This window comes from Tiliqua scincoides, chromosome 12 (assembly GCF_035046505.1).
Source record: "Tiliqua scincoides isolate rTilSci1 chromosome 12, rTilSci1.hap2, whole genome shotgun sequence".
In the NCBI taxonomy this organism is placed as follows: Eukaryota; Metazoa; Chordata; class Lepidosauria; order Squamata; family Scincidae; genus Tiliqua; species Tiliqua scincoides.
Genome location: NC_089832.1, coordinates 6,856,299 through 6,883,375, shown reverse-complemented (window position 1 = coordinate 6,883,375; position 27,077 = coordinate 6,856,299). Strand labels below are relative to the sequence as shown.

Genomic DNA, 27,077 nt, shown 5'->3' with positions numbered 1-27,077 from the left:
GGGAGGAAGGGCTGGCTCGGCCCGGCTGATCCTGCGCACCCTCTGCCGCCATGCCCAAGGTGGTGTCCCGCTCCGTGGTCTGCTCGGACACCCGCGATCGCGAGGAGTACGACGATGGGGAGAAGCCTCTGCACGTGTACTACTGCTTGTGCGGGCAGATGGTGCTGGTGTTGGGTGAGCAGCGTTGGTGTTCCTGTCTGCTGGGGGTGGGGGCGCCTGATCCCCCTCTGCTTGGGACTGGGAGAGGCATCACGCCAGCCTCACACCCCCTTCCTTCCAGGGGGCTCATCACTAGCTTCCTCCACCCCAAAATGCCTGCACCTTCACGGTGCCACTGGTCTCTTGGGCGATGGCAAAAAGCTTATGTGGCCTTGAAGATGCTCCTAGTCTCTTAGGTGGGGTCCGGACCCCAATCTTGGAGCCAGGACCCCAGTGGGCAACTTTGGGGGCAACCTTGGCAGCCTTCATGGTGCCACTGGTCTCTTGGGCAGTACTAAAGTTTATTTAGCCTTGAAGGTGCTCCTTGTCTCTGAGTAAGGACTGGGCTGCTCAATGCACGTAGGGGCCAAGACCCCAATGGACAGCCTTGGGGGAAACCTAGCTGGGGCAAAATATGCACATGCGCTACTGCCTGTTCCTTTGTCTGATTCCCCTCTCTTGTTTGTTTTGTGTTTGTGTGCGCGTGAAATAAGCCTTTGAAAAGGGGGGATTAGGTAAATCAAAAGAGCAGAGCATCTCCTGTAGCACCATTTCAAAATCTAAAAGGGAGGGTTGACAGAGTCAGTGGTGGACCCCCAGTTTCATACTTTATTTGGGGGGAAGGGGTTGTGGCCCAAAAAGGTTGAATACCACTGACCTAGAACAGTGTTCATCAGCCTTGGGACTGGGACCCCAATGGGCTAGCAAAGCCTAAGTCGTGGCAACTTATGAGAATGAAGACCACTTCAATTTAAGGTTGAAGACCACTGGACTACTAGAGCATCACCAGGTAAAGGGGAAGGTATCCCTTCAGATATTATGAGACTGTGTCCCAGCCCTGCTCAGGTTTTTAGCAATGGTGCTAAAATAGCTTTCACTAGTGCCAGGCTTCATGGCTGCTTTTTCTGCTCTCTCTAATAAGTGTATTTGGTTACAGTGAACAGGGCTGGGACAGCATTCTGAGGACAGGGAGTGAGTGGGGGTAGGTGGGTAGGGTCCTGGAAGGGGGTGCGTGATCAATATTGGCGTCCCCAGTTTCGTACTTTATGTATATATTGGGGTTATGGCACAAAAAAGTTTGAAGACACTGACTTAGGGCAACCAACCCCAGCCTGAAATTGCGGCTACTTTTCCAGTTGGAATGGTGCCCCTTCCCCCCCACCCCACCTGTGCCCCCACAGAACCACCAACTACCCTGTGGAAGGAGGAGGAGAAAGAAGAGAGGCAGCCATGAAGATGTGGAAGACACACACCTCTTTTTATTGTGATTTACTATGTTTTGGGCAATTTAAAACTACAAAAGTGATACTATGGGAGCCTTGTCGGCTGTTTGTGGACTTCCTTGCAAGCAATTGACTGACACCTGTTGGAAACAGGATACTGGACTGGATAGATTGATGCTTGATTTGATCCTGCAGGGCTTTTGTGCACAGAGGGAGAGAGAGAGAGTGTCTGCCCACCTGCCCACCAGTATCTTTGTTAAAACTGCCCTGTGACCCAAAGGCTTCTTGGGAGGCCAAAATTTTGCCTTCATGCAATGAAAAACTCAATTCAGATTGAACCCCCATTTCAGTCATCTCTCTGCTTCTCTAGATTGTCAGCTCGAGAAGCTGCCCATGAGACCTCGAGACCGGGCCCGGGTGATTGATGCTGCCAAACATGCCCACAAGTTCTGTAACACCGAGGAAGAGGAGAATGTGTATCTCCGCAGGTAGGAAAATCCACTCTCTTTCCCACCACCCCTGAAAGAAAAACTCAGACACTCTTCTGTGGCTGGTATCTTTTGGGTTGTAAACATTCCTGTTTTCCTTCCCCAGGCCCGAAGGCATCGAACGGCAGTACAGGAAGAAATGTGGAAAGTAAGTCCCTTTTGCAATATTTGGATCGCATTGTGAGATGAGTTAAATCCTCAGGGTGCTTAATTTGGGTGCTACATTTATATTTGTGGATTCCATCATTACATGTGAAACGACCTCAGACCCCTGGTCTGTCTAGCTCAGCACTGTCTACACATTAGTGGCTCTCCAGGGTTTTGGGTGGGGATCTTTCCCAGTCCTGCCTTGTAGATGGTGAAAATTGACTACCACTCCTGAGCTGCAGCCCTTCCCCAGTTGCAGTTTTTTGGATAGAGGATACTGGTAGTCTTATGCTGATGTGTGTCAAAGAGGCATGTACTGGCTTAAGGCTTAATTCAGAAATGAGCACATGTCCCTGTGGATGGTTAATCTGTGTCTAACCGAAGCTTCTCCACATCACTTTCCAAGCATTTGTCCCCATCAGAGAACAGCTGTAAAAGTCTTGTTTTAAGAGGCCAGGATGAGACCTGGAATGTTCCTAGCCCAAGTGTGGGTTACTGCAGGTTCAGTCTCTTCTCAGTACGTTCAAAATGCTCAATTCTTCCTGGCTGTTTGATCAGTGGGCTAGTAAGGATGTACTATAGCTTTACGCAAAAATCATATACAGTACAAACCGGTCAGTGCTTTCCCAACTACACAAGCCAGCAGCATCGTATCTGTATAGGTACAGATCATTGTACAGGTGTGCGCCACTTAATGATGGGGATATGTTCCCTGTTGTTATGCAGTTAGGTCATTAAGTGAACATTCAGCCCAATCTATTGCCTTTGACACTAGCTGGCTGCACTGGAGATAGATTGCCTCTTCTTTGCATTAAGAGCCTCTGTTTTGTGTAAGCAGTCCACCCTGCTGCAGGCCTCCTGCAGGAGATGTGATTGCCTCATTAAGAGCATCTTTATTGTGCTTTGACCACCATCATATATTCAGTCTGCCATAAAGCAAACGGTTGTTAAGTGGTGCACACCTGTATTTTGCTTCCCCCTCCCTCCGCTTGATTCTGCCCGATCGTCCAGCAAAACTGTGCCTTCTCTGTCTTCGCCAGGTGTGGGCTGCTTCTCTTCTACCAACACCAGCAGAAGAATGCTCCTGTGACTTTCATTGTCGATGGTGCTGTGGTCAAATTCGGACAGGGCTTTGGCAAAACAAACATCTATACCCAGAAACAGGAGCCACCCAAGAAGGTAGGGAGATGTTTGTCGCCATCAATTCATACTAACCAGATCAAGAGGCGTCTTTTAGAATAGTGTGTATCATTATTAAGAATAATTATATACCGCTTTTCAACAAAAAAAAAAAGTTCACAAAGAAAATCAAAATGCAGTTAGCAGGGGAGAACAAATGTTCCTGGTAATCCCAGCAGAGTGTACCTTCAAGTGGATGTTTGGGGTGTCTCTCTTATGTTTCTTTTCGTCATGAGTGTAGTGGTTATCTACACAGGCGCTGGGCTTAGCCTTGGTAACATGGCAACCGACAGGCAAACTTGCTGGTTCCCCCCACTCAGGCACACCAAAGTGGGCCAGCTGCTGAGTCTTCGCCCAGAGCCTGTAAACAAAGGATGTTATGAAAAAGTGCATATCTTAGGAATGTGTATTGCAGTCAAGCCAGAGCCAGCAGGTTTCTTAGCAGTGCAGATTTCAGCAACCTTCAGTAATTTTTCCCTAGTGTCATCATGTGTTTTGAGAATGTATAAAAGTCTGAGGAAGCTAGCCGGGAGGGCGGACTTCTCTCTCAATCTCATACCGTCCTACTTCCGGCTTAGCTCTCCCTGCATCAACCCACTGAATGTCTGCTGTGTCTCTCATTGCTCTGACTTCTTGCTGCTCGAGTTCTAACTTTTAAACCCTCAGAGTGCTTTTGCTTTTAGCACTTTTCCTCAGGCACCAAGGTTCTAAACCCTGGGTGCTTCCCAAGTAGCATTGCGCTACAACACATGAGTCCTTTTGGAACAGGGAGACATCTTCTCTTTAAGAGTAACCCTCTTGGATAATGTTTTTTGTTGCAAAGCAGTGGGTAAATCTTCTCAGTAACAATCACCAGTGTTCTGCAGATGGAGCTTTGTTTGGAAAGGACACAGTTCTGCTCTGGCTGTATCCTCCAGGCTTCCTGAATTCCCTGCCCCCTATTTCAAAGGTGTGACCCGGAGGAGTCTCATTCTTGGTGACTACCTGTTTGTGCTGACCATGGTTTCAAGAGCGTGTTGGTGTGGCTGTACCTACTGCCAAACCATCACACCAGCTCCCTCTGGTTCCTCTTATTCCTCTGCGGGTCCTGCTGCTACAGCAGAGAAAATGGTTGGGGCCACCTTGGATGCATCCATAGCTATGCTTTCCAGGCATGGCAGTCACCCCTCACCTTCTCTGTTTGCTTTTCTCTTCTGATTCTTCCTGGGGAAGTCCTTTTGAATCTTGGCAGCGTGCAGTGGTATACCAGTAGTATGATAATGCATCAAACTGCACAGTATTTGAGCTGACCTTGTTTAGTTCTGGATAGGCTAGCTGGGCTGCAGTTTCCCAAACAAACATACACATTTATCCTTTAAATTTTAGGGGAGGGCCATGGCTTCTGCTTTGTGTTGCAGAAGATCCCAAGTTTAATCCCTGGCATCTCCAGGCAGGGTAGGGGAAAATCCCTGTCTAGAACCTTGGGGAGCCACTGCCAGCCAGTGTTGACAATGAACTAGGCAGAGCAATGGTCAAACTCAGTATTCAGCAGCTTCTTATGTCCAACCATCTCTTCCTCCCCCCTCCATAAGAAATCTCAATATTTTCCCCTCAATATTAGGTGTTACACAAGAGGCTCCAGTAGTGCTGTGAAACGTTTTCCTTTGCCTTGAGATATAATGACATTTTTTTTAAAAAAACAAAAAACTGTGCTTTGTTTCCAAGGTGATGATGACAAAGCGGACCAAGGACATGGGCAAATTCAGCTCTGTCACCGTCTCCACCATTGATGAAGAGGAGGAGGAGATCGAAGCGGTGAGTTTGCTCTCCTCTTCTCATGGCACCAGGCGGAATCTAGAGTACCGCCGCCGAGGATTTGGCTAGGTAGTGCCCATTGATGTGCAAGGGGGAGTAGCTTGGCATTGGGAGGTGCAAAGTATTTAGCTTGCCACCTTGGATGCAGAAGGTCTTGGGCCAGCCCTGAGTCAATCAGAATAGGTCAAAGGTAGAGGTGGGAGAAAACCATTTTATTTCTAAGTGGATTTCAGTGTTTTCTAAAAGTTAGAAGTGGAGAATGCAGTGTTAAGTGTTTTTAGTCAAAATGTTGCATTATAATTATACATTATAATCATTTCAAAAGTGTGCTATGTAGGTGATACAGGTGGCATAGTGTCCGCAATATGCGTATTGCAGGTGGAAGGACCGAAGCTGAGGGGGAGTGGGTTGCTTCTGGACATTTCGCAGCTTTCTGGCATAGGCAAGATTTGAACCAGGGAAGTCCTGTTTCAAAGCATGCTCTGCTCTGTTAGCCACTTCACGACACCAGCTCTCGGAAGGAATCATCCTACTGTAATTAGCATTCAGGGAATTTAAATATCTTTCAAGGAAATTGTAGGGTGAGGAGGAGAAGAAGAGGAGAATATAGAAAGAGAGAAAAAATATGCTACTTTTGTCTCCCATAAGTTTTTTTTTTTTTTTTAAATGAGTTTGCTGTAGAGCAGTGGTCTTCAGCCTTTTTCATGACATGACTCCAATAAATAAAGTATGAGACTGGGGACCCACCACCACTTCTGCCCCCTCTCAGGACCCGATCAGCCCACACCCCACCTCCACCTGCCCCATTTCCCCCTACCTCTTATGTCTTTACACAACAATCCTGTGAGGTAGCAGCCTGAGCAGGACTAGCCTTGGAAGCTACGGGGCAAAACAGCAAGATGAGGCTGTGCAGATTATATCAAGAACTAAGTTCTGATAAGGCAGCACCATTATTGGATTGGACCAAGTTCTGTCTTGCAGAGGCTTTGAAAGTTTGCCACAACCCCTCCCCCCCATGAGTCTTCATAACCCCATTGGGGTTGTGGCCCATAGATTGAAGAACACTGCTGTAGAACAATGGGATGAGGGCCGTACACAGAGGGTAGAGTTAGTGTTTTGGTTGGACGAGGTCTGAAGCTCAATCCCTGGCACCTGCAAGCAGGGCACAAAAAAGCCCACACCTGAAACCCTGGAGAATCACTGGCAACCAGTGTTGACAATACTGAACTAGACAGAAGAAGGCTCTGACTCAGTAGGAAGCAGCTCCCTCTTTGTACAGCCTTTGTCCTCAGGATAACTCCGCCCTTGGTCTTGTCTTCTTTCCAGCGAGAAATAGCTGACTCATATGCACAGAATGCCAAGGTGATCGAGAAGCAGCTGGAGAGGAAAGGCATGAGCAAACGACGGCTGCAGGAGCTGGTGAGTCTGACTATATACATACAAACCTTTCTGCATTGACTTGCCTGCTGAGGAACCCTTTGAATGCCACAGAATCATAGCACGCTGCAAAGGATTCTGGGGCACGTTCTGAAGTGGGCACTAGTGGGGCACTGGTCAAGCTGGTTGAGCTCTACTGCATGCATCCTAAAATGCAAGCCACACTTTCCTGCAGCTGCACATTACAGGGGAGGATTATCAGTGGCTCACAAGATGTCTGTCACAGGCGTGTGTCCTCTGTTACTGATCTTCTCGTCAAGGAATACCTGCAGCTCCTGAGGGATCCTCAAGTTCCCTAGAATAGCCATTGTAATAGAAGGCCCCTAAGCTTGTGCCTCTATACTTTTGAGAGTCCCCTGGACTGCAAGGAGATCAAGTCAGTCAATCCTACAGGAAATTAACCCTGACTGTTCACTAGAAGGACAGATGATGAAGCTTAAGCTTAAATACTTTGGCCATCTCATGAGAGGGGAGGACTCTTTAGAAAAGACCCTGATGCTGGGAAGAACTGAAGGCAAAAGTAGAAGGGGACTGCAGAGCATGACATGGTTAGATAGTGTCACGGAGGCAATGAACATGAATTTGGACACACTCCGGAAGTTAGTGGTAGACCGGGGGGGGGGGCTGGTGTGTTGTGCTCCATGGGGTCACGAAGAGTCAGACACAACTTAATGACTGAACAGCAACAACAATAATTCTACTTCTGTAGAACCAGTTTTACCTATAAGACTTGATGGGGGTTATTAATATGCAATCACATTTAACTTTCTTTTCTTTTTAAATTTCCATCAGGCTGAGCTGGAAGCCAAGAAAGCCAAAATGAAAGGAACCCTCATTGATAATCAGTTTAAATAAAGAGCTCTGAACTGTGGCAAGAAGTGAGAAGTGTCTTTTCTGAGAAAGGAGAACATTCATGGCAACTCCTGTTGTGCTTTAGGTTTTTTGTTTGTTTTTGTTTTTTATTGGAGCGCCTTGTGAGATCTGGACGTCCCCAGATCTCAGCTGAAAGATACTTCGTTGGTGCCAGTTATGCAAAATGGAACTGTTGCTGTTCCAATATGGATTCTGCATTTCATTGTGTGTCATTTATATATTTATTGTCTTCTGAACCACGTTCAAGTTCTGTTTCTAGGAAATTTCAAGAAAATAACCTTTCTCAAGATAGGCTTCTGCCAAATGTATGTTCAGGGACATTGGAACAACTCAGATATGGTGATTTTTTTTTTCTTATGTATATAGAATGCCTATAGACCTCAAGTTTGTATTGACTGAGCAGAAATTCCTTGTAAATAAAATAAATACATTTGCTAAGTTATTTATACATGGTGTATTGTTTCCCCTACAACATTCTCTGGCAAAGAAAGTTAACCTCATTGTTAACTGTCTCATGTCTCATTGTGAGGTTTCCATGGACCACCACTGCCAACCCAGCAATCTCCCCCTTCCAGGCACCTATTATTAAAGTCACTTATTTATTTATTTATACATACATACATACAGGTATTTATATACCACCTTTCTTTGGTCATCAGATTTCTCCTCAGACTTTAATCCAAGGCGGTTTTCATAGGCAGGCTGTTCTAAACCTTACAATTGTCTAGTTCTAGTCTTTCATAGAACTCCTCGTTCCAGCTGGATTCCTTCCTGGTCTGGCCTCTCTCTGGCCCTTCGCCTCCCACGCTCCACTTGACCAACTCCTCTCTGCCACCTGTTGGCAACCTTCAGTCTCGAAAGACTATGGTATCCTGCTCTGAATGGTGGTTCTGGAACAGTGTCTAGTGTGGCTGAAAAGGCCGATTCGGGAGTGACAATCCCTTCCACACTGGGAGCAAGTGCAGTCTGTCCCTGGTCTGTCTCCCTGGCTATGGGCCTTCCTTCTTTGCCTCTTAGCCTCAGCCTGTTGGCCAAGTGTCTCTTCAAACTGGGAAAGGCCATGCTGCACAGCCTGCCTCCAAGCGGGCCGCTCAGAGGCCAGGGTTTCCCACCTGTTGAGGTCCACTCCTAAGGCCTTCAGATCCCTCTTGCAGATGTCCTTGTATCGCAGCTGTGGTCTACCTGTAGGGCGCTTTCCTTGCACGAGTTCACCATAGAGGAGATCCTTTGGGATCCGGCCATTAACGGACCGTGGCGAGGCAACACCTTACTGGCTGGGGACTGCCCATCAGTGTATCAACGTGTCCTCAGTTCTCGGGTACTTCCGGTTGTTTCGAACTGGCAGCCTCAGATCTTCAGGCATACAAGGCGGCAGCTCTACCAACCGAGCCAGACCTCCTGCCCCTGTTTTATCTTAGGACAAAACTACATGTTACAGGAGATGTTTGGATATCCTGATATTTTTATTTTTCCTTAAGTTGGAGCTGTTCAGGCTCCTTTGGATGAGAGGAGCAGCATCTTGGGGAATGTCTCCCTTTCTCCCTGCTGCCACGTCCTGATTGAAATTGCCCCCCCCCCCGAAAGCTGCTGTTTTTGTTACTGGGGAAAAATTCCAATAGTGGGGCAAACAGTAAGTTTGGGGGGATAACTGGGAAAAGGACAAAGGATTTGACAACCTCTCTCCCAGCTATTGCTAAGTTAAAAAAAAAAAATCAAACCTTGGCAGTACCGTTACTGGGAATTTTCTCCCAGTTGAGTTAGATGCTTAGAGCTATGCCTGTTAGCCTTCCAGCAGGGTCTAAACACTTTCCTCTCTTATTTAGCTTTTCCAGGTTCTGTGGCTGGGCAGGGGGGAATTAGATATCCTTTTATTAATGCTTTTTGTTTTCATTTCTGGTCTTGTGTAGTTTTATTGTGATATGAATTCCATAAGTTGCCTTTGGTATCATGGTTATCGATGGTGTAAAAATATTGTACATGAATACAGATCCCCTGTGTAAGTATTGTTTGGCCCCAAGAGAGAGGATGCACTAATGGCAAGAAATTGGCAAGACTACAAGGAAGGAACAAACAGTAGAGACTGAAGCATTCCTCTTTGATTTGCTGTGTTACCCAGCAAGGTTGACCCAAGAGAGAGGTCCCTAAGGCTGTTTACCATGATGTCTATCTGGTTTCATCCCTCATTAAGAGGAAGGGTGTTGTAGATCAGGAGATGTAGTGTTCTGATGGAGCTCTGTCAGAATGTGTTAGACCAGGGGTGTCAAACTCATTTCATAGGGAGGGCCACATAGCATTCATGATGCCTGCTGAGGGCTGGAAGTGATGCCATTAAACAGGTCATAACCAAAAATAAACACTTTTTCTCACTTAGGAACTCATTAGCTGCGAATAACAAAAGAGAAAATATATGAATCTTTCAAGATATGGGAGAGCCCAGTTTTCACGTGGGCTGCCCTTTCAGCAGTAACACCTCAGCACTACTCAGCAGCTGAAAGCCTGAGGGCCATATAAAAAGCTTCCGCGGGCCACATCTGGCCCCCCGGGCCTTATGTTTGACACCCCTGTGTTAGACAGTATTTTCATTCAGTTAGAGAATACAGTTGCAGTAGTAAGATTTGGCCAGCAGGTGGCTTTGAATGACACATGCAGCAAAATCCAAGCTACAATTTAAGTGACTCTAGCAGGGGTGGAAAGTATCCTTTCCTGACTTTCAGAGGTTTGGGTCTGTCTTTTGCAAACACTGGTGAGCATCCCTGATTCCCCCCCCCCTTTGTTTTTTTAACTATTTTGGACCTGCCCATTGCTCCAGAGGTTTCTGTGATGCCTTTCAGAATCCTGAAAGGGCTGCTGAGTCATTCGAAGACAGTAGCCATGTGTGTCCTTTTGGGCTGTTTTATTTTTTGAGCATCTTCTTCTTCTCCAGTTGATTAGTAGATAAAGCCCCTGGCTCTGAGCCATATCATTGGACCATGAGACCTACCCGATTTCCAGGAGCAAGACATACAGATGACCTCCCACAGGTGGAAACTTACAAACACCCACAGTTGCTTATAAAAAAGCGAGATCACACACTAGTCTTTGTGCGTTTGCCCAGATCTGGGGTTGGAAGTCTGAGACTGCACAGGGACTCCTCTGCCCACCTTGCCACAAGTGTGGGAGCAACAACGAGGAACTATGTGAGTAAGTAGGGTTGGGAAAGTACCCAGGCAAGGTGTGTCAGTTTTTTGCTTTATTTACTGCTTGCATGTTAAAACCTTGCCAACTTTTGTTCCTTTTCCACTCTATCGGTGCTGCATCTTTCATCCTTGCATCTCTTCCTTTATGGTTTTGATATTTTGTGGCCTTTGGATAAACCACATGTCTCTGTGCTGTTCTACCTGCCTGGTCTTGTGGGAGGGAGCGGGGAGGGGGTTGCCAGACACAACTCCCAGGCTACCCCTATTCTGCAATTGTTTGATTTTAAGGAACACCTCTGGATTTTGGGGTTCCCCGTTGACCTGGGAAGGAAGTTTTCCCAAGGTAGCTCCTTGAGTCTGCAATCCCTAACTTTGGGTGGTGTCAGCAAACTACCTCTTTCTAACTGATCCAGGAAAAGCAGGGAAGTGGGTGCTGGTTGTGATCTGTGCATGCCCTCCATCTTTCCCTTCACCACATTAGGACTCCACCTATTACGCAGTACCAGGTTACACCCAGATACAGCTGTCTGTAGCTGAGCACACAGTTCCCTGTGAATGACTATATATCTGATTTCATTTTAACAAATCAAGCATCTGCAACTATGGACTTTCTCTGTTTAAATCTTGCCTCCGCCATGAGCACAGGAGGTGGCCCTAAGCAAGCCACTCCCTCTTAGCCTCAGTCTTCCCCATCTATAATATGGGGATAATAACTGAAGAGTTGCTGCCAGTCTGTGTGGTTTGGGAGTTGGACTCAGATCCAGAAGATCCAGGTTCAAATTCCCACTCAGCCATAAAGTTTCCTGGGTGAGTGGCCTTGGGCCAGTCACTATTTCTCAGCCTCATCTTCCTCACAGGTGATAAACGTGAAAAATAAATCCTGCCTTCGACAGATCAATGGTCTAATTCAGTAAAAGGCAGCTTTCCCTGTTCATTGGCACTTATGTTGCAGCCTCCATCGGTGTTGTCCTCGACTTCAGACAGAATTTGCATGCTGGGGCCGCTTGCTCAATTAGCCTCTCCCAGATTCTCCTCTGTCAATCCCACACTCTGCCTGCTTGCAGAGGGTTTTCCCAGGCGATGACACAAGCAAAGGTGGAGCTTCTACCTAATCAAGTACAAACACTTCCTGGCTTTTCTCCAGTCCTTAAAAGGAAATGCACCAACAGGGAAGCTGCTGTGACCCAAGCGCCCTTCAGTCAGGTGATGATTAAAAGGAAACAGCAAAAAAAAAACCTTCCAGTGTATGCTTTTTTTCCCTGAAGGTCATTCTCCAAAAGTGGAGGTCAAAAGCCTGCCTTCAGCAACTCCATTTTAACAGAACCTGTCTTAATGAGCTGTCTCTCTGAACACTTTTGTCACTGTACACTCTAGCAACAGAGCATTGTGTCCTTTGCCAGTGTCTGCCATGTGAGACACGCAGCAGAATCAAATGGGATATTCACCCCATGGTGTTGTATGCACAGACAGATGTTTGTGACGTGTGCACATTTTTGGGGTGAACAGCTGTATATATGTTCGCTTTGAAACTCAAAACAGAGAGACTGGACCCCGGAACTTGTTGAACACAGAGCATGCTGGCATAACTGTCTTCGCCTACAGCTCAACAGTCAGCCATGTGTACAATTTGCACATGTACAGTGTTGCATGTAATGTGTGAATGGGGCTAAGATGAAATGCTTTTCTAGGACAGTGCCTCTTTGAGTTTGTATGCTTTAACCTCTGCTAACTGAGTAAGAGGCACTTTTTCAAGTGGGTGCTCCTTTTTTTTAGCAGGGGGAGAGTAACTGGCCCTCCTCACCCCAGCAGTGTCTTTTCTAGTGGCTGTTTGCTAGTGTTCTTTCGCATCTTTTTAGATTGTGAGCCCTGTTGGGACAGGGAGCCATTTAGTTATTTGATTTTTCTCTGTAAACCGCTTTGTGAACTTTTTGTTGAAAAGCAGTATATAAATACTGTTAATAATAATAAAAAAATAATAATTTAATACTTCCCCACACCCAAAACGTATATTTGCACACACAAAAGTTGTGTGAGAGGCTAAATTCAATGTTTTTTATTCTCCTGTTGTGACCATTCTGAGATCTGTTCAAAAAAGTATATATCAGGGTTGCCCACACTTTTTAAACAGACAAATCATATACTATATTTTTCAGATGTTGGAGAGCCCTGATACTTAAGAAGCATTTACATTCCTAAGATTGCAATCCTATTCACACTTACCTAGGAGTAAGCTCCATTGACTGAAATGAGACTTGCTTCTGAGTAGATAGGCATAGGCTTGGGCTCGAAATACGTACATTTACTCCTCATGAACATTAAACATTCCAGTGGACTCTCAGTTTATACCCAAAAAATAATCATAAAACTTGAAAATTTCATATTTACCTTCTACATTGATGCAAAAAGGAGCTCAGCCAACATACTTCTGAGAGCTGTACATTATATGTCAAAAGCCCAAATCCTGACCAACTTTGCAGCACTGACATAGCTGTGCTAATGGGGTATGTGCTGCATCTTGCATTCACAGAGGCCTCCTAAAGGTAAGGGAATGTTTTTTGCATTGCCCTTACGTCAGTGCTGGAAAGTTGGTTAGGATTGTGCCCAAAGAGTCACATGTGCCTCGCAAGCCGCAGTTTGGCCACCCTGGTACACAGTATATTCTTTTTTATTGACATGTTCCTGCAACTGTTACCCTGCACATGCTTGATCTCGTCTGATCTCGGAAGCTAAGCAGGGTCAGGCCCGGTTAGTACTTGGATGGGAGACCGCCTGGGAATACTGGGTGCTGTAGGCTTATACCATAGTCTTTCGAGACTGAAGGTTGCCAACCAAGAAGTTCCTGCCCATCAAAAGAGCAAGTCTGACTGACATAGCCCCAGCAGCTGAAAAGTCAGAGACCCCTGGGCTATAGTATTATCTAAGAAGGGAAAGTCTTCTGCAGTTCAGAAATCCTCTGCCGAACGTACTGGTAAGCAAGGAGTGACGCACATTTTCTCAAGGACAAGACCCACCTGACAGCTGGCCCAAACCTGTTGAACAACTCTCTCAAATGGCATCTGACTTTAACGCTAGAGGTAAAAGTTTCTCTATCTGGTTTGGTTTGGTCTGAACCAAACAGCACAGTGGCCACGGACTGACCCACTGACTGAAATTTATACAGTATGGATCAGAACAGACTGCCTCGAGTTCCGTGTCTGTTTTCAGGTATTCACAGCACAGCTGTGGGAAACCCTTTTTTTTTAAACTGCTTTCTTCTGAAAAACTACCCTGTCAATGAGGATTTGCTTGTTTAAGTGAGGCAGCATGCTATCCCCTACAAGCAAGTTGAAGTGGCGTGGCCCAGGAAGGACTATACCACATTTATTTCTGAACAAGTATCTTGGCTCTCGCCAGGCTCTTGTATACAGCACTTACCTGTTGACACTTAGGAGCAGTAAAAACCTAGCCTGGGGTCCCTCTGTTAGCATGATCTGTGTCACTATGGGGCATGCTGCCATCTGTTTAATCAACCTGGCGTTCCTAGAAGTGCCGGACTTTGTCACGACTTGGCAGTTACTCAGGCACAAGCTCTGAGGACATGGCTTGTGCTTTTTCCATGTGATTACTTTCCAACTACAGTCTGCTCACCCCTAACAGAAGAGGGAGCTGCATTCTTTACATTGGTGTGAAATTCCTGCTCGGCAGCAAGATAACTTGATGCCACAGCAGTGAAGAGGCAGCACAGATACTGTGCCAGTTTGCTGGGTGTTAGCCAGCTCCCACAAACACAGAGCATTTGGCATCATTGATAGCTACAAGACCTAATGAGGTGGGGAGGGGGCTGTAGAAAATGACAACATTTGGGCTGCAATCCTATGCAGTCTTTCCTGGAAGTAAGAACCTCAGAATTTCATGATACTTTCTTATGAGTAGACCAACAGTTCTCACTTTCACAGGAAGTGAGTTGTGATTGCATTTTTTCAATGTTTTGAGGCATGGGGAGTCCTGCCTAGGGCTCAGTGGGGCTCCCCGCACCCCCTTCCCATGGCCACCGTAGACAGGTGTAAGGTTTTTAAAAAAAACCCTGTGTCCCCGGGGCGGCGTGATCATGCTGACCATGTTGTCACAATCCCCCCCACCCATCAACGGGACAGAGGCAAGATATCTTGAGCTGGTGGATCATGACCCACCAATTTGAAAACTCCTAGACAGTCATAGAATTAAGTAATTCTATGTTAAGTAATAGGTAGAGGTATTTGAAAATGGCATTATTTATTTTACTCAGCCCATTGTGTTCTCAAAAACCTAGGCTGCAATCCTGTCTTACTCACTGGAAACAAACACCTCCAGTTATAGCAGAACAGGCTGCCAGCTCTAAAAGCTGTTTTGCATCTGTGCAGCAAAATACAGGTGGCGGTGAATCTGATCCTTATTTTCTATGAAGATCAAACCCAAACTGAAAAATAAAATGCAAAACCACAACAGCTCCCCCCCTTTGGCTCCAGATAAGTTTTACATTGTTTCCTGAAGATTTTTCAAGTAGATGTGGTGCTTCTAGTTTCTAGATTTCTGGTAGTACGAAAGGGAGAAAAAATTTCTTAACGCCATTATTTAGGGTTGCCAGGCTGGATGTATCCAAAAACATAAGACTGTTGAGATGGTGGGTGGGTGAAACTTGCTAAGGTTGTGGAGCCCAGCAGTGTCCTCAACATGGTGTGAAGTTTAAACAACAACAACAACAAAAAAAAAACCTGGAGAAACAAGCTCAGTTTTGGGAAACTGGCAGCCCAAAGTATTGTTTTTTTCATTACAATTGTTTTTCCGCTATATTTAACCTATAATATGCAGGGCCATACTTGAGGCCAACTGAAGCAGTTGCTTCAGGCAGCATATTGACAGAGGCACCCACCTCATTTCCTCCCACTTGACTCCACTAGGAGGTGAAGAGGCTGGTACATTACCTGGTAAGGCTGGGAGCAGCACTTGGTGCACTGCCCCATTCCCCAGGTCTCAGGGTAGACCTGACCATGTGCCATTTTTTCTCCAGTCCTTACACTTGCTTCCTATTGTCATCTCTGTCTGCCATCCCTGTTCTTACCTCTCAGGTTCTCCCCATTTTTCTGCCTTTGTTTCCCAACATATCCCTGGCCAGATAGGTAGCAGCTTCTTCTTTGATTCATTCAGCAGTTTAGAACAGGGAGTTAGATTCTAAACTAACAGGGAGTGTGGATTCATTCTGGCTCAGGTATCACTGAATTTTCTGGTTCAGTTCTGAACCACATAAAAGAGTGGCTCAGTCAGTGACCAATTCAGTCACTTCTAAATGGTTTGAATCCACTTTATGCAGCAACGTAGCAGCAAACTCTTTTGCCTGCAGTGTAACTCATAAAATAAATGCAGCTCTAACTATTTAACAGGAGAAAAAATATTATTAAAACTGTTTTTTTTTTTTTTCCAATTCTGTCCAGTTTGGGCAAATAAAATACATGCAGGAGGATGAAAAAAAGATTGATAAATAAAACTTTCATACTCTACTTGAAAAGTGAGTACTTGGATGCTAGAACACTTATTTGGAACCTGTTGTTTAGGGATTCAATTCTAGGTCAGTGCAAGGCAACCAAGAGATTTGAAGCTGAAGGTGAATTCTGGCTTGCTGGGAAAAAAATCCCTCTCAGCTGGTTTTTGTGTTTGGATTAAAGTTTCATTTGAGTCCCAGATGCAGAGCATTTGAGAGAGTCAGATCCACATCTCAGCTGCAGTTCCAACTAGGCCTTGCTGTGAGAGAGGCAGAAACTGCCAGAACCACCACGAAGATTTATTTTATACACTTTATTTTTCACATTTTTATCCAGCCTTTTCTCCAAGGAGCTCAGGGTGGTGTACACAGTTCCTCCCCTCTTTGTGTTCACGCAACAACCCTGTGAGGTAGATGAGGCTGAGAGATGGCGATTGTCCCAAGATCACCCAGGAAGCCTCACGGCTGAGAAGGGATTTGAACTGGCATCTTACAGATCTGATCCACCTCACCATCCTGACTCTCTGGAGCTTGAGGATGAGTCCAAAGCTGCAATATAAAATCTAATTTCCAACACCACGTGTTGCCTGTTAAAACTTGACTATGGAATTTATGCTCATGCAGATGTTGGTTTCTTCACTGGGTTCTATATGACTCCCTTTGACAGGACTTTTGACTGGAGCCTGCAGCAGGGTTTTCCGTAAGGCCAAGGAAAGAAAGGGAGATGTCTCTCTGGAGGCTGGGTTGTGTTCATGGGGCAGTTCACAATTAATTCCCTGCACTCCAACACAGCTCCAGTGGTGCTAAACAGATAAACACACATGGCCCTTGAGACCCCATTTGTTCCTGCCACTGTCATAAAAGAGAGCTCCTGGCATGGTTTGAGGAAGTAGGTGGGCCATTCCTGGGTTGCCAGGGGAGGGTTGTAACTCACCAGATTGTTCTGTAGAAGTGAAAGAGATGATTCACCAAATGTTTTCACTACTGAACCGGAAATGTAGCGCAATCAAAAGCTACTGCAAAGTCCAATGCCAAAAGTTTTACATGTAGCAAGCCATTGCATAATGAAACTTGGCAATAGAGAAATTGGACCTGGAAGAGGGAGGGAACATTTGCAGTACAGTTCAACTGATTTCAGCATACCTGAAATCACTGGGGATTCACTGGCGCGATTTATCTATGAGGAACTCATTGGTTCAATGGGTGCACCTTGATTAGTGGTCATTTTAGGTGCATGTCCAGTGTCTTTTGTAGTGCACACAGAAGACCACTGAAGCAGGCCCAAACACGTGTGTGCTTCATGTGACAACTCACAGCTGTATGTGTGAACTGACACTTGAACATAACCATAGTTCAGGTGATGTGAATTAAATCGGTGAGGCTTGTTCGGCAATGAAGAGTGTCACCACCCAATTGAAGAAATTGAAATCTTTTAATTGCATGAGGTTGAGTTTATTAGTCAAGGAACTGATTGCATGTCCACATGGTGGGGGGAAGGGGACAAGCAGTACTTATGAAACAAAAAGCCAGCTATTTTTGTTTTTAAATGGACATCTGTGTTGTACCGCTTAAAATTTATTTTGTATGTTATATCCCACCTTTCCCCTCTGAAATCAGAGACACTCAAGGTGTCTAAAATTCCACCAATATGCATCATAAAAAGCAAAGTTATAAAGAAATTGAATTTTAAGAAACATACGGAAGGCATTGTGTTAGGAGAGGCATTCCCATTGTCTCTTACACAGGAGAGAATGCCTCTTCTGAGACGCCATCAGCAGTCTTTATGGGTCCTGTGCTTTGTGTGTGCATGTTGTTCAAAATCTGATTAATCAAGGCACCTTTTTAGTGAGTCAAAATGTTTTTGCTTGATTAATTTGATCAATTAAATATTGAAGGTTAATATCAAGCATGGTGACACATGCTGGTCACCAGTTCCTGAATTACAGGAGGAAAGGTAGGGGAGTCCTTAATGAAATCCACAACTCCCACACCACTGACTTTCTCAATTTTAGCTAAATTGTGGATCCATTCGTTGGCAACCGTCAGTCTTGAAAGACTCTGGTATCGCGCTCTGAATGTTGGTTCTGGAATAGCGTCCAGTGTGACTGAAAAGGCTGATTCGGGAGTGACAATCCCTTCCACACTGGGAGCAAGTGCAGTCTGTCTCCCTGGCTATGGGACTTCCTTCTTTGCCTCAGTCTGTGGGCCTAGTGTCTCTTCAAACTGGAAGAGGCCATGCTGCACAGCCTGCCTCCAAGCAGAACGCTCAGAGGCCAGGGTTTTCCACCTGTTGAGGTCCATTCCTAAGGCCTTCAGATCCCTCTTGCAGATGTCCTTGTATCGCAGCTGTGGTCTACCTGTATGGTGCTTTCCCTGCATGAGTTCTCCATAGAGAGATCCTTTGGGACCCGCCATCATCCATTCTCACGACATGACCAACCCAACGCAGGTGTCTCTGTTTCAGCAGCGCATACATGCTAGGGAATCCAGCTCGTTCCAGGACTGTGTTGTTTGGAACTTTGTCCTGCCAGGTGATGCCAAGGATGCGTCACAGGCAGCACATGTGGAAAGCGTTCAGTTTCCTCTCCTGTTGTGAGCAAAGAGTCCATGACTCACTGCAGTTCAGAAGTGTACTCAGGACACAAGCTCTGTAGACCTGTATCTTGGTATGTTCTGTCAGCTTCCAAGAAGCTGTGGATCCTATAGCTATCTAATAACAGTAGTAAAGGGAACCTGCAAAAAAAGTAAGAGGGCCAAGACCTTTCTTGCCTTTGCTTATCAGGATCTGATATTGCAGTTATCAAGGTATGTAGGATCATAGCCACTGGGAACCATGAGATCTGTGTTTAATCTTATTTCAGCTGTGAAATCACTGGGATTATAAACTACTCTGCCTAGCCTCCCACTCTCACTATCAGACCAAGGGTCTACTTTACAGGGTTGTTTTTATTACTGAGACTTCACAGCTGAAGCAATTTGATACTGAGAAGGTGAGTCCAATACTATTAACCACACACATTAAACACACCTCTTGCTTCAGACTGGAATTAAGCATGCCCAACATTATGTGGTCTGCAACCAACAAGGGACCTCATTGTGTCTGCAGCAAAAGCTTCCTACACACATCAAACATGCTGGATTCTTTGCAGTTCTAGCAGTAAACCTGAACAACTGGAAATTCCAATCCAGGCTGCTCTCTCGTAGTAACAGCTGGTGGTAAAGGAATTAGAGCTATTTCGGGGAGAGCAGAAGAGGTTCTTGCAAGATAGTAGCATGTATTGTGAAATATGGCAACATCACAATGGGGGGGTGCGTTGGTTGCACAAGCTTGCAGTTTGTTCCAGGTCAATGCATTTGTCAACCCAGCCTGTGGAACTGAACTCCCTGTCCCAATTAGTGCATCTTAATAGCAGCCTCTGTTGGCTACAGAATACCATCCACTGGTGAAATTTTATTCAGACTTTAAAAGCTGGAAAGAAAATGGGAGCACAATGAGCATTTTGCCTCTTTCCCACACGGTGGAAGAGACAGGGCAGCCTTCCTACATTTCCTTGAGATAAGAAAGTATTGAATGTGACTAAGCCTGCTTACTTGTAATTATAAGTTGTCTTTACAATTGCAGTTTAAACAGCTAGCTGGAGCAGCCCAAGACCTCCTAGCACCTGAGATGGTGTGCCAAAAGCCATCTCCCCTTACCTGGGGAGGTGCCATTCTCTGCTCATCCCTCTCTGACTTGGAAATGGAAGAGGGGGCAGCTGAGAAGAGGAAGTGTGGTTGGACGAACTTCCAAAATCTCTAGCCCACTACCCTTCCACACTTCCTTTTCTGCTCTGCCCCCCTCTTCCAGTGCAAGGAGTGGAAGGAGTAGCTGAGCATGTAAATAGCGGCTTCATGGATGCACCAGCACCCAGCCAAACCTAGTGTAGAACAGTCCAGTAAACCATCAGTTCCAAGAGCCAAGGCCCCTGTCCCACCAGCACACTCAGCAACCTAAACTTGATTTCTCAAACTTCTTAGCAGCTCTATGAAGATGTCTTTATACAAGCATGTTGTTTAATTGATGCCGGTCAGCAACTACAGCACAACAGGCAAACTCTTCAGGGTCAAGCTTAGAGAACTATATCTGGAATTGCTCTTGAAACTGCACTGCAGGAGTTGAACAGCGTCTTCTACTGGAGTTGGGGGAAAGGGAGTATGGGAGTTGAGTACAGTGTTGGATCACAAAGTCAACTGCAAATCCCTGCTCAGCCATGAAGCTCCCAGGGTAACCATGGGCCAGTTTCTTTCAGCTAACCCTACCTCACAAGGCTGTAGATAAAAGGAGATCCTGATGTGAAAAATAAAGCCCAAAACAGAGTCATACAGATTCCTTACTCCTGGCTGCTGTAATCAAGAAAGCTAAAGACTTGGATTTTTGCATAAGAGGATTTTCATTCTGGTACAGAAAACAAATGGGGGGAGTTAGTGATGTTTTGAATATGTCAGTTTCCCCAGCAACTCTAGACCCAGGCCATTATTCTGTGCCTGGCTTCCATTTTGCAAGTTCCATGGTGTTAAGCAAACAAGACCGACTCAATCTTGAAAGCTTGTGATCAGATCAACTTCTGCCTACGTACAATGTGGGGGACGTTATATGACATGCCTTCAGACCAAACCCAGGATCATCCATTTGTGCTATACGTATAGATGTTAACTAGAGCAGAAGAGAAGTCAGATTTTAAACACCTGTAAGTATCACTGGAACTATTCTATCCCTCACATATATTTATCTTTCTCTTTAAATAACTAAAAAGTAGAATAAATGACAAACCTTGCTCACAAGTCTTGTTTTGTGAGCAGAAAGACAGCATTTCTATCATCTTCCTAAGCAAGATCCTGCCTGGGGCAGTGACTGCATTCTCATGTTACATGTGCATCTGGCCAAGGAGCAACACCATCAGGACAGGGGCAGGAAGCCTCTAGATATACTATCTTAACCCACATTGAAAGGAAAAGGGCATAGAAGGATCAGCCTTTGCTCAATTGCTGTCTTTTGGAGAGGAATGAAGTGGACTCTATCAAGACCATCCTGCAAACATGTGAACCCTGTACTTATCTCTCCCATTCGTTTTACCAGCTGACATTCACGGCTCATTAGCAAGATGGCTGTTCTTTTAATCAGAGAAATCTAATGGCTCAAACTGCACTCAGTCAGAAGACCAGTTTAGCAGAAAAGATCTGACACATTTGTAACCATTAAGAAACAGCACACCAAGCTCCAGATTTTTTTTTGTTTTTTTTTTATTTCTCTCAAACTTCTTTAAACAGGAGTTAACTGAATAAAAATAAGTTTGAGTCCCATCTTCAGGGGAATGACTCAATAAACAGGTCAGGCAAGCAGAACTGTGGCCCCTTTGCCAACCAGTAGAAACCTCAGCGGGAACTGATAAATAGTTTTGACAATGTCCATGAACATCACATTGTTAAGCGCCATCCTCAGGAAGAAATAGCTTATGTGTACTTCTTGATTTCATCATACAAGACTAGGACAAAAGCACCCCCCATTCCTCTGAGGACGTTGGACCATGCACCCTTAAAGAAGGCCTTGCCCCCCTCGTCACGAGCAATCTTCCGCCAGCAGTCAATTGTACCACTGTACATGATGTCCGCTAGAAAGAAAACAGAGCAAATCATTCTTTTGACATCCACAATCCCAGAAGGGATAAACCAATATCTGAACTAGTATATCTGCATCCCAACCTTTCACATATTGGGTTGGAATCCAGACTACAGTCATGCATCTGAGAAACTTGTTACATGCACACTCCACCCCTGAACACATTCAATTAATGCATGAGAAAGCAGGGACATCCACTAAAATTGAGTGTTGGGAGAGTTAAAACAGACAAAAGAAAATATTTCTTTACTCAGCGTGTGGTCGGTCTGTGGAACTCCTTGCCACAGGATGTGGTGTGGCGTCTAGCCTGGACGCCTTTAAAAGGGGATTGGACAAGTTTCTGGAGGAATAATCCATTACGGGGTACAAGCCATAATGTGTATGCGCAACCTCCTGATTTTAGAAATGGGCTATGTCAGAATGCCAGATGCAAGGGAGGGCACCAGGATGAGGTCTCTTGTTATCTGGTGTGCTCCCTGGGGCATTTGGTGGGCCGCTGTGAGATACAGGAAGCTGGACTAGATGGGCCTATGGCCTGATCCAGTGGGGCTGTTCTTATGACTGTACCACTAGCCACACACCCCCTCCATGATTTCCTGGTCAATGTGAAGTAGGCCTAAACACACTCCTAGTGATCACATGGCCAGAGAGATGCAGCAACATACACAGAGAACAGGGCTGCCTACACACCCTTTACTAACAGAGGAGTAAATAAAGCAAACCCAATTGACTGAGAGCACTAGTCAGTGGTTCCGGCCAATCAGAAAAAAGTACTTCAGCACTGCAGCTTTTGTGAATGAATTGCATGTTTTAGTATTAGCTAGAAAAGTTTACTCAGTACAAGTGTTGGCATAGTTTGCTGCACTTAGATTTGCCAAACCCTTGAATTAATTCAGGAAAGTTAAAGGCATAGGAAGTCTGTTGGTAAAGCTACATTGTACATTATATGAATGAATAACCCTTCCTTTATTTCCACCTTTGTTAAGCTCAATTGATTAGTTTGGGAGGTGGGTCAAGAGGAAAAAAAGGGTGGAATTAACCACTTGGCCTGTTCAACCCCAGTTTCTAGAAACCAAAGCTTATAGGGAGTCTTACGTATCTCCCAGGCAATACTTGCAAAGCAGTTCAATAGTTTCTCTGATGCAGTTATGTTAAAAAGTTATCTTTATACAAGACTGACTCACAAAGACCAGGTTATTCATGTCCAAAAGCCCTACACCTAAGAACCTTGCCCCTTCTTAGACTAGAGCCAGGATGGTGTCATGGTTAGAGAGTTGAACTTGTACCCTCCTTGGCCATGAAACTTCCCAGGTGACCTTGGGGTCACTCAGCCCTCGCTCTCAGCCCCACAGGGCTGTTGTGAGGACAAAAGGAGGGGAGGAACCATGTATACCACTCTGAACTCCTTGAAGGAAGGGTGGTATAAAAATGTGGAAAAATTAAAATAGTTATATAGTTTAAATAATTCCACTGTACTTGGGGAAATCTGTCCCACAAGTCTCAGTCATATGTTGAGTTGCAGCACAGAGCATTGGCTCTGAATGAATGAAGTCCCAGACCTGAAGCAATCCAGCACTCTAGGCAGCCAGTCTGCCAGCATTCTTTATGGGGGCTAGATACTTACCGCCCTTGCGACCTGACTGCATCATCATACGTCTCCTGACTGTGTCAAATGGGTAGGAGGTCAAGCCAGCAACTGCAGTAACTGTCTGAGCAATCATCCAACTGATCAAGATGTGGGTATTCTTTGGATCAGGCAGCATCCCTGCAGGGGAAGGAATTTGAGAGGAGGAATAAGCCAAGTCAAAGCTTATTCTTACATGTCAGGAAAAGCAAGAGCTACTGCAAAATAAGACTTACCCTTTGCAGTATCGTAGATACCAAAGTAAGCAGCTCTGTAGATAATGATGCCCTGGACAGACACGTTGAAGCCTTGATACAGCCCCCGAAGGCCATCGGACCTGAAGATCTTCACCAGGCAGTCACCGAGCCCCTTGAATTCACGGTCAGCCCCAGCTTTCCCCACATCTGCCGCCAGGCGTGTTCGGGCAAAGTCAAGAGGATAGACGAAGCAGAGAGATGTAGCACCGGCAGCCCCACCAGATGCCAAGTTGCCCGCAAAGTATCGCCAGAACTGGGTTCTCTTGTCGACGCCACCCAGGAAGATTTGCTTGTATTTGTCTTTGAAAGCAAAGTTGAGGGCTTGAGTGGGGAAGTATCGGATCACATTGGCCAGATTGCCACGCCAGAAGGACAGGAAGCCTTGTTCCTTGGGGATCCTGACCACACAGTCAATGATTCCCTTGTACTGCTTGTCTACCGTGATCTGCTTGCTTGCATGTTGCACCTATGGAAAGGGAAGAAGAGGTGAAGTTTGGCCATATTCCCTTTCTCCTCCCCTTTAAGATATCCAAGTTTGGCATGCCAGTTATGCAAAGCATGCCAGGAAGTTCCAGTTAAGTGTGGGGGAATTCTGGGAAACAAGCAACTGAAACTGCTGGAGACAGATGTTGCACAGATCAAATGTCTGCAAGGCTTGAGTCACTCTGGGGCCCTAACCAAACACTGCTGACACTTCTTTGCCAGGGAGTGCTACAAACTTGCAAATTTATGCTGCGGCAGAACCAATCAGGAAATTGCAGGTTCAGTTTCACTTTCTTCCTTCTGGAGGCACAAGGCCTTGAATGTCCCTTTGACATCTCAGGCCTCTGTCAAGTGCATGCATGCAGAGCCTCCCAGAGGAATTTTATCAGGGGGTACAAAGTTTCTTTTGGGCCCTTCCCTTCTCCACTGAATCATAATTTCTTACAATCACTGGATCATGATTTCTATGAATTACAGTATATAAAACTATGTAGGCTTACTCAAAATGTCAACACCAGTCTTCCCATTATATGCAAACATTTTCTAAGATTCCAGGAAATTTCCAGTTCCCAGGCCACCTTTTACCCTAAGCCCTCTGCACCTCCCTCTCCTGGGCCCAGGTACCATTTACTCCCTACTCATATGGTCCCTGCATACAGGTAGCAAGGCAGAACTTTCTCATCCATCTCAACACAAGGTTCAAGTATGGATAACTGCCCTTGAAGCACAAGAGTCAAAATGGCCAACTCTGAACTGGAAACAGGTATCCCAGAAAGACACAAGACCTTCAGGGCACAATTTTCACAGCTCCCGGGATTTAAGCCATTTCTGCCCAACTCTGCATATATGCAACAGGGATCAAATGTCTACACCTGTGGGCTTGCCAGAAATGGGGTAATAAAAATGGGAAAGCTGATATTTAACATGTCTCTGCTAGACAACTTAGGAGGCCTCCTTGGAAACACCAGGCGGCTTCCAGACTAGTTGTATCTAAAGAGTAAATCTCCTCCCTAGGCTGGTTGCATTGTATTTGGGCTTTTTCCAACAAGATAGCAAGATAACAGGTGGATTAGACACCAATAACACCTGCATTGCAAGTTGACCCCTACCACCTGACCTTTACAAGGGCACCCAGGAGTCTACAAGTGTCCCAGGAGACCAACAGGAGCTTAAGGCATCCACAGCTCCCTGGTTCCAGGAAGGGAGCTAGGCCAGCTAGGCTAGGCCCCAATCCTCTCAAAATGACCAGCTAGCCACCTTTTCACACCTGCCATGCCCTCCGTGCACCCCTTTTACATCCAGATTTAGCAACTCTCCCCCATTTCTCCCTATAAGGGGTTGGCTGTGGCTTTAGCCCCACATGTTGCCAACCCAAACCACAGTCTATCAGGTGACCTTGAGAGGCCTCTTCTTGCTACTGTTCCATCCTTCTAGAAAGGGACTTCTGAGCAGACTCTGGCTCTCCCGAGATACGGGCCATCAAGCCGGGCCTGACCTTTGGATCTCACGGTCAGTCACACACCCCACTTCCACAGCAAGCCGGCTTTCATGCCGGGTGCCCCAATGGGTGGCTCCCAGACCTGGTCTCGCCTTCAAGGTCACCCACAAGCCTTTCTGCCCTGCGATTTAAGGTGCCCTTCCTGATGCCGCCTTCCCTTTGGCTGCGCCACTGGTGGATTCGATGCCGGGGTCATGCCAGGCATAGAAGTGGGTTTACAAGGAGGAGCAAAGTGAAATGGGATGCGCCTCATCTCTCAGGGCAGGGGGGCTTTCCAAAGGAATTCTGATCCATCCAGCCAAGGGCGAGGAGGCACCGCTTGGAGGGCGAGGCGACGGCTGCCATGTGGCTTGGTGCAGCCAACTGCGGGAGGAGGCGGCGATCGGGGCCCTGCTCTCTGCAAGGAAGGCCTCGGTCGCGCGCCCTTCCTGCCTCCCGCGGGCTAATCCAGAGCCAGGCGGGGGATTTGCATAAGCGGAACTAGTTCTCGCCAGCAGCAGCCCCACGGCGGCAGGCTGGTGCATAGGCAGTGCTTGACGTCTGCGAGGGAGGGGGGCAGGCAGAGACCCGCCGCCTCCCCAGGGCGAAGAGTTCAAGCCTGGATCGTGCAGGGGGAAAGGGAAGGAAGAGCCCCATCCCATCCCAAGGCCCGATTCTACGTGGGGGCGCCAGGGGAGGCGCGATCCAGCCCCCCTCCCCGAACAAGGGGCACCGCGGGCCTCTGCTTGCGCAAGGAGACGTCCTGCTCCCTGGAAAGGCCGGCCGGCCTCCTCTTGCCCAGGGCAGGGATGCCCGGGCCTGGCATCTCCTTGGGGCGACCTTGGCGACGGCTTGCAAAGGACTCTCCCCCCCCCCCCCGATCTCCTCAGCCTGGGCAGACAAAGGCGAGGAGCTGGAGACGCGTGGCGCGCCTTTGCGCACGGAGACGCCGCAGCGGAGTGCGCTCATCACCCACCCCCCAAACCGATTCCCGACAGTGATCTAAGAAGTCGATCCTTCCCCCATCGAGCCCCCCCAGACTGCACGATCGAGCCCGCCTCCCCCAGCTTGCACTTGGAGACCAATAGCCGAATCCTAGGCATGACTACTCAGAAGTAAGTCCCATTAGAGTCAATAGGGATTACTCCCAGGAAAGTGTGGGTAGGACTGCAGCCGAGACCCCAACCACATGAGCGCCTACTCAGAAGTAAGGCCCATTAAAGTCAACGGGCTTCCTCCCTGGAAAGTGTGGATAGGATTGGGCTGCAAGCTGGTATCGCTTCGGTTTCAAGCAGCGCCCCCCACATGCCCCCCACCTGGAGCAGCAGCTTGACCCTCTCGATGGGGGCCACGGCGGTCTTGGAGATCGCAGCCGCCACGCCGCCCGCCAGGAAATCCTTCAGGAAAGAGATCGCCGCGTCGGTCATGATGCCCAAGGATCAAACCCCACGAGTGGATCCGGTGGAAAGAGCGCGAGGGCCGGGGAGGGCGAGGCTGGCTGGCTGGCTGGCTGGCTGCACCGGGACTCGGGCGGGAGGCTGCCGGCTCACTGAGACCGAGCCACTGAAATG

General features: G+C 46.8%; 2 protein-coding genes and 1 pseudogene across 2 annotated transcripts; 2 read left to right on the top strand and 1 right to left on the bottom strand.

The window, feature by feature from the left end:
- On the top strand, positions 1-7,781 carry STEEP1 (STING1 ER exit protein 1). Its single transcript, XM_066640088.1, has 7 exons — positions 1-174; positions 1,792-1,909; positions 2,016-2,057; positions 3,097-3,235; positions 4,940-5,029; positions 6,356-6,448; positions 7,259-7,781. The coding sequence occupies exons 1-7, from the start codon at positions 51-53 to the stop codon at positions 7,319-7,321; spliced, it is 669 nt and encodes a 222-aa protein (XP_066496185.1). The 5' UTR covers positions 1-50; the 3' UTR covers positions 7,322-7,781.
- A 5,411-nt stretch (positions 7,782-13,192) lies between these two features.
- On the top strand, positions 13,193-13,309 carry LOC136663309 (5S ribosomal RNA; annotated as a pseudogene).
- A 7,956-nt stretch (positions 13,310-21,265) lies between these two features.
- On the bottom strand, positions 21,266-27,077 carry SLC25A5 (solute carrier family 25 member 5). The gene is made up of 4 exons (XM_066640002.1): positions 26,823-27,077; positions 23,526-24,012; positions 23,290-23,430; positions 21,266-21,657 (listed from the first exon to the last, which is right to left on the bottom strand). The coding sequence occupies exons 1-4, from the start codon at positions 26,931-26,933 to the stop codon at positions 21,500-21,502; spliced, it is 897 nt and encodes a 298-aa protein (XP_066496099.1). The 5' UTR covers positions 26,934-27,077; the 3' UTR covers positions 21,266-21,499.

Coding starts and splice junctions, on each gene's coding strand:
- SLC25A5 (XM_066640002.1), bottom strand. CDS start 26,933: ATGACCGACGCGGCGATCTCTTTCCTGAAGGATTTCCTGGCGGGCGGC. Junction 24,013..26,822: donor GGGTCAAGCTGCTGCTCCAG/GTGGGGGGCATG, acceptor CCCTTTCCATAG/GTGCAACATGCAAGCAAGCA. Junction 23,431..23,525: donor TATCTACGATACTGCAAAGG/GTAAGTCTTATT, acceptor CTTCCCCTGCAG/GGATGCTGCCTGATCCAAAG.
- STEEP1 (XM_066640088.1), top strand. CDS start 51: ATGCCCAAGGTGGTGTCCCGCTCCGTGGTCTGCTCGGACACCCGCGAT. Junction 1,910..2,015: donor GAGAATGTGTATCTCCGCAG/GTAGGAAAATCC, acceptor TTCCTTCCCCAG/GCCCGAAGGCATCGAACGGC. Junction 3,236..4,939: donor AACAGGAGCCACCCAAGAAG/GTAGGGAGATGT, acceptor TTTGTTTCCAAG/GTGATGATGACAAAGCGGAC.